Source organism: Rhagoletis pomonella, unplaced genomic scaffold (genome assembly GCF_013731165.1).
Source record: "Rhagoletis pomonella isolate Grant_MI unplaced genomic scaffold, Rhpom_1.0 Rhpom_scaffold_00002, whole genome shotgun sequence".
Taxonomy (NCBI): domain Eukaryota; kingdom Metazoa; phylum Arthropoda; class Insecta; order Diptera; family Tephritidae; genus Rhagoletis; species Rhagoletis pomonella.
This window is the reverse complement of record NW_023458556.1, coordinates 44,529,863-44,537,352: the sequence shown is the minus strand read 5'-3', so window position 1 is coordinate 44,537,352 and position 7,490 is coordinate 44,529,863. Positions and strand designations below refer to the sequence as shown.

The 7,490-nt window shown below is 35.2% G+C and overlaps 1 protein-coding gene across 1 annotated transcript in view; it reads left to right on the top strand.

Moving 5' to 3' along the window:
- LOC118733675 overlaps positions 1–7,490 on the top strand; it is a 66,529-nt gene that overhangs the window by 516 nt on the left and 58,523 nt on the right. The window contains exon 2 of the mRNA XM_036463183.1: positions 4,339–4,596. Coding sequence (XP_036319076.1) covers positions 4,429–4,596 — 168 coding nt within the window. The 5' untranslated portion in view covers positions 4,339–4,428. The remainder of the gene's footprint in view (positions 1–4,338; positions 4,597–7,490) is intronic.

The following is a 7,490-nucleotide window of genomic DNA, read 5'->3' as shown; positions in this document are numbered from 1 at the left end:
TGTTAATGGCAGCTACCTTTGCCTGGAAAACACTTCAGTTATTCGGAAGATTAAATTTGAGGTTGACCGGGAGCTCGCTGTAAAATACCCATTCGTCAAGCTTCATTCCACCCGTGTGAAACTGCACCGCAGTTTGCTTTCAACTACTGCCTCCCGTTCACGTATGCCTAGAGGGCAACGCAGTGATCATCTTATCAGGAATAGAGTCGAAGCCTTCCAGAATACTATAAAGTTAAGATCTTGGGTCAGTAAATGATGCATTGCTCCTAAGTTTGACTGCAGCTGTTGGAAGAATTTTTTCCTTAAGATACTAAGAAATAACAAAAAAAAAAAAAACAAAACAAATAGTATAAACTTACTGGTATTGATCAAAATTAATATCTCTCAAGGTACATAAATGGTAATATATATACGAAAAGGAAGTAATTTCGCATTTCATACAAACACATTTGTATAAACAAATTTTAGAGGCGAAGCCCTGTGTGACCGTATTCTGCTTGTTGGCTGGTTTAAACTATATAAAAAAATAAACAAACATGTATACAATTAAAACAATGACGAAAAAATCTACAAAGTACGCCACGTAAATATGTTACTAATTTTTTCGAGTAATGGTTTAATCACGTTTTCTGCGGTTACCTAGCTTTTTTACTTGGCAACTTACCTCAATGCTGCAAATTATCTCACCAAACCGTTCAGCTTCATTCCACATCTGCTTCTTCAATTGATTTGGGTTTTTTATTTTGACTACATACTTTGTTTGTATGTTTGGCTTTCTTGGGGGTTTGGGTCTCTTAAGAATGTCAAGAGGTATACGACTTGTTGATACCACATCGGAGCATAGTTATGTGCTTTGAAATGTATTTTATCACCCAAAACTAATTTATTACTGTAAGCAAATTAATTTGGCTCACTTTTTGTTGCCTTTTTGTTCGGCAACTTGCTTCGCTTATTAGTTTTTCTGTACAAGTGACTTAAACATAAATAAATAAAAATAGTAATTGGTACATACTAAAATAAAATCCTCTTTTACAAATCGCAAGACCGTACATTGACTTCAAAGATTTTTAAACAATAAAGTTCAACAGGTTTTAGATTTACAGCACAGTTGTAAATATAAAATCGGTACATGCTCTTGCATTGTTAATTTTTATGGTAAATACAAGTACTTTGTAATAAAACAAAAATTACATAACAAGTGCTGCTCTAAAGGTGAAAAATATTCAAGCGGCAAGGTAACTTATGCCGCCATAACCTGGCTATAGCTATATCAACGTATATAAAAGTATAAATAACTAATAATTAATTAAAGCTCCGCCAACACGTAGAATTGTATGCATGCATAAGCGCCAACAGATTATTAATAATTATTATATTATTAGCCTATTATAATTAATACATAATTATTATGAAACGCGGCAATAATTAAGTCTCTATTAACATATTTACATTACGTGCATACTTATGCATTCATATATGGTGCTTTTTTGCTCATTCGTCATTAAGCTTTTGTCTTTAACAGGCGTATTTCTTCCAGTGTATATTTGTCGATATAAGTTGATTGTTATAGCATACCTTTAGGCGCACACAGTGTGCAGCACTCACATTTCCGCCATTGCTTGTTCATTACTAACGTACTTGTCCGCTTTTTTTCTTCTTTTGTCTTGTTTTGTCTTTTGCAGAAGAATGGGTAACAAAAAAGAAAACAGAACTTACAACTACACGCCAAATCGAAACACGCGTTAAGCGGCAATTGGTGCTGGAAGATGGCAAAGTTGTGGAGGATTCAGGACCAATTGTCTCAACGAATACAACGGAAGATACTGATAAACAGGAAACGGAAACAACAGAGGTGAGTTTTTTGGAAACGGAAGTCAAAAGACACATACATACATACATACATATGTAAAGCCGTATAGAAACATGTAAATAAATTATTTTTTTATATAAAAATAAATTTGTGCATCATGCATATGTACAGCAATAAAATAAAAATAAAAAATAAAAAATAAAAAAATGTACGTTAAATGAAATTAAATTGAATAAATATAAAATAAAAAAGTATATAAAAGATTATATTAGATATGTATGTATACTAGGGTGGTCCTTAAATGTAGGAAGCAAATTTTTACATCCGATTTACTAAGCCTTAACCCTTACGTCGATGCTACTATTGTTGAAGATATTTCATACATATTCATTTGGGTCCCGATTGGACACGGTTATGGCGTGTCGTACAGGGGGCATAGTTCAGATTCGTCCATGGAGACTCAAAAAATAAAATAATGTATTTTTTTCCATTTAATACCCAAACTCGATACTGCCATAGTCGAAGATCTCACATATAAATTTTGGCCCCAATTGGAGTCGGTTGAGCTACGTGTATGAACACGTCGTAACCGACTCCAATCGGGACTAAAATTTATATGTGATTTCTTCGACTTTAGTAGTATCGGTTTCCAGTATTAAAGGAAAAAAATATTTTGAATTTTTGGAGTCTCCCAAGAGGCATCTGGCTTTTGGCCCCTTTGCGACACGCCTTAACCGTCTCCAATTGGGACCAAAATTTATATGTGATATCTATGACCGCGGTATTACCGATTGAGGGTGTGAGACTGAAAAAAATCGTTCATTTGATTTTTTAAGGACCACCCTAATGCATACACACATATATACAATAAAGTAAGTAGGTAAAATATACAATGAAATAAAATAAATAAATAATAACACAAAACAAAATATGAACAATAAAATAAAATAAAAATTAAATGAAACTACGGTAAATTTAATGAAAGAATTAAATAAAATTATATGAAATAAAAACCAAAAATAAAAATACTTAAGAAAAGAACAATAAAATTAAACTAAATTAAGTGAAAAATTATAATAAAATTAAATAAAACAAAATACAATAAAATGAATTCAAATAAAATGAAATTAAAGGAAAAAATAAATAAAGTACTATAATGAAGAGCAATTAAATTCAATGAAATAAAAAAAAATTAGAAAAATAAAATAAAATAAAATAATAAAGCAAAATAAAACAGAGGCAAATTATGTGAAATATGTACAAGAAAATAAAAACGAAAATTCAGAAATTGGGAAAAATTGATATGAAACAAGAGTTTACACGGGGCGTTCCCAGCTCAATGGGAGAATGCGGACTTAGTGGTTTTGACCCCTTGTGAAGCCTGGAATGAAGTATAATTAAGAGGTAGATCTACTTAAGAAACAGATCTCAAATTTCAGCTGTATATTTTATGGGATAGATTTGCTATAAAAAAAATTAATTGAAATCATACATTGCGCCGTAAGTAAGATTAGAATCCAGCTCTCAGGAAAAAACAAAAAGATTCATACAATATCGCTCACGAAATGAAAAAGAAATTTTCTTTTATCAAAATTTCTTAAATCAGTTTGAAGCTTTCAAGAAACAAATGCTCGTATAACTTTTTTTTCTTCCCTTTGTATCTGTCAAATCCTTCTCCGATAGTAGATTTATTCAATGAGGTCCACCAAACTGTGTTGCCGTAGAGCATAATAGGGCGAGACACTGCATTGTAAGTACATCCAGTGTTAGGTACTGATGGCTCTCCCTGTTCTTTGTTCGGATTACCATTTCAAGGAAAGCTTCCTGTACAAAATGATACCCAAGTACCTAACATCGTTGGCCAGAGTCAATGTGGGGCCATTGAGCGAAGAAAGTTTGAATTAGGGTAGTTTGTTGCGAAATCGGGGCAACTGAGGAGGAAATGCTGAAATGACAAACAGCTGCGGCAATAGATATCCGAAACGATATTATTTCGTGCCAAATGTATTCCTGATGAACAGTGCTCAGTCAGAACAACTGCCGGAACCAAGAGTTGGCGACTGAGACGACTTTAAGCCAATGTTTCCAGTAATAGGCTCGTTCCAGAGAAATATCCGATTTGAATAAGCCTCGGTACGCATCAATCCGCTTATTCAGGTATGAAGTTGCAGTTTGCAAAGACTTCCGAGGGCTCATAAAACAACCGTGTTGAAGGACTGGTTTAGTACCACTTAGCCTATTGGCCGAGCAGACTGCAACTGCCCCGCCCGCGACGCATAGCATTAAGCCCTATTGTGGAAGTGGTCGCAAGCGCAATCACTAATTTCTACAAGGGATAGCCTTTGCATCCGCTCTAAAACCTTAACTAAAGCAGAATTTTGTAGTGAAATCTGCCAGACAATATTCCAATACAAAATTATTAGACCGATTATGGTTTCATACTGATAATTTCAGCCAAAACTCAAAAGAACAAAAAAAAAATAGGCAACAGCATTTAAATAAAAGAAATTTTCCATATTTCATTCCAGAAACGCGATTTAGGTATACCCATCGATGGCGTTGCGGTGGAGGCCAATAGCGGTGCATTAGAGGCGCCTTCTGACACCGTTGACGGCCAAATGGCTCTGCAGCCAGCTGATCAAGCAAAGAGTATTAAGAAAATGGTGCCACGCCCTGCAGATGGACTAGTGCGCGATTCGAATGAAAAGCGCGTGGTCTCACATGAAGAAGTCAAGGATTATCTTGAAACGGAGGATGTGCGGAACTTGGGAGATTTCTCAGATGAGGTAAGCCTCACTAGCAAATAAATAAATTCATGCTTGGCTTTTGTCTTTCTAACACTTTTATTAGGTCATTTGTAATTGTATTGAAAGAATTGAATTTTACGGTAACTGTGGCATAGAACTGTGTTTGTTGTGGCAAACTTACCTACCAGTATTTGATACGGCTTCAGCACGCGTTCTACATTAGTGCCGATAACTACAGCAAGTACACAAACAAACAGCTGCAAATGCAAATGTTTTTCAAACCGCTTTACATTAACGAACGGTCTAGACCAGACAGACAGACAAATAGGCAAATACTAAGCGCAGCGTAGGCATTTTGACTATTCGCAGAAATGAATTTGCACAAAAATCTATGTAGCTATGTTACTAACTATGGATACTTGTTGTCAAGCCAGCTGGTTAGCTGCCTAACTTGCTGGCGGCTGCGGCTGCGGCTGTGGCCTGATAGGCAAGCAAGCTGGTATTAATATTACCCCAGTCCGGTTATCGAAGTTGAAGTACTCGTTACTTTAGTTGCATTTTTTTCGCGAAATTACGAATTTTTCGCTAATAATGAGGGAAAGGCAAATTTATTTGATTTTTAAATGAATGAGCCGATTGTAGTCCAGCTTAAGCCGGTGGCATTTAGTGGAAAATATTGGTGTGCATTAAATGCATTTATTGTTGGCACTTATATATGAATAAGAGTATATAGGTACGGTGACCAGATTTCTGTAGACAAAAAATCGGGACATTTGTAATGCATCGAATATGAACATACAATTTTGTGTTTTTAGAATAAAAAGACATAACATCTTCTAATACAGTTTTATTTAAAACAAAGCAAGGAGTAAAAAACTTGAAAAATTATCGCAAAAATGTATACACAAAATATATACGGTGGCGAGAATGTCAATAGGTAAGAGACATTTTGGCAAGTTTTGGCTACTTTTGTTTTTTTTTTAATTTTCATTATTTTTTATGAAAATATAGCTTACTATCTAAAAAAAACTATGTAAATGAAAATTTTAAAACCTTGAATTTTATTAAATGCTGATAAAAATTTTTTAACATTTTAAACAGATTTTTGAGAATTATTTTGAGTATGCCCATTCAATTCAAAGTGCAAGTTTAAAGTAGCTTGGACTTAACGTTGATGTTTGGCAATTTTTTTGTTCGCGCGTTTTCTTCCATACAAAGTATGTTCGATAATTTTTTTCTATGGAGAAAATGAGCAATACCTTCCACAAAAAAATTTACAAAAAATAAACGGTAAGTCCAAGCTACTTTAATTTGAACTTTGAATTGAAAGGGGCTTTAAAAAAATTTAGCCAAGAGTGATAGACTGTAATATAGAGAGAGTACCAGTCTGACAGAATAAAACATAACCAAAGATCATAGAAAGTAAAGATGCTGGCTATGTTTATGGTTCCCTTATAGTCTATGTTCTTTGTGATAACGCATGTGCAGCCACGTTTGTAAGAAAAATTGTTTTTGGGTCAGAGTACAGAGAGAATCTTTTTAAATTAATAAAGAATACACTAAAAATCGGGAAATAATTGGTACAAATATGAAAACTCGAGCCACTCATACGTTCCGACATTTAAAAAATATTCAGCGGGACAATTTTTTCAAAATCGGTACTGTCCCTCCAAAATCGGTACGAATGGTCACCGTATATATAGGTGTAAGTTTTGTATATGCATACATATTTCTAAATAAGTATGAGCATAAGCATACATGTAAATATGTATGTGCATATCTGCACACGTGTTGATTAGCTTACAATTAAAAGGCGAATAATAAAAACCTCGCATTTTCTATCTATGTAAGTACATAATTGGGGCGGTTGTATTTGATATGCAAAACATGGTTTAGATTTTTGACTATGAGAAATGCGTGTCAAAATGCAGCGAGCATAGCAAATGCATTCGCACACTTTAAATGTACAATGCAGTCCGTACTCTGGTTTTCCTTACCAAGTTACGGTGCTCAGATCGCCTAGGGATCTCGAAACTTATGCGTTGAGGATCTGAGAGCGACGCTTCGTCCGAAACTGGCCAGTTCCATATAAATTCAGAGCTTTTTTCTCCTGCACAGAGTGACATCAAATACCTCCTCCATAACAACGGTATTTAAAGTAGGTTTGTAGAAGATATTCTAAATGGTACTCACTCATTTCATTGATCTCGGAGCTGCTACGCTACCCTGCAACAAATTGTGCGACTAATCTCTAAAGAGAGTATTCCGAGATTACTCTCAAATAGGAACAATTGGGCATTAATTTGTCATGGGGATCAATTAGGCTCGACTCATTCCTTACGGGTATAATTGGAGATAAATTAGGCCCCGACTCAACTCTAACGGGTATTATTAACGATTTAATGATATGTACGAATTTAGTCAATGAAATTTTATGTGCCGCGTTGGCACATAGAGGAGTAGTCGCTTAACAAACCTGAACACTCTGGTTCGAATCGCGGCTGGCGCAAATTTTTTATTTTAATTTTTTTAAAGTAACTAAACCGTTTTTTTATCCGTTCGGGTATAAAGGGGAACAATTAGTCTCTTCATAGGACATGCTCGATCAGAAGCGAACAATTCATTCCATATAAAGAGATCAAAAGTGGTATTAGTCGCATGTTCCTTTGGGATTGCTCTCGGAGTCATCCCGGATTAGTCGCATTTTTGCAGGGTAGGTATCAGAGAACAGCTTTGAGTATGATCGAGCCTTTTTGATCACACTCACTAAAAATCAAGCACAAGCGAACGCCACACTCGGCTACTATGTGTTCGATCGAGATGCATACCCGACAGCTGCTTTGGTTACGAACGAGTCTGTTCGATCACCCTCGCTATAAATTGAGAACAAGCGAACACCACACTCGGACACCCGCAGCTAACCCGAAAATTTG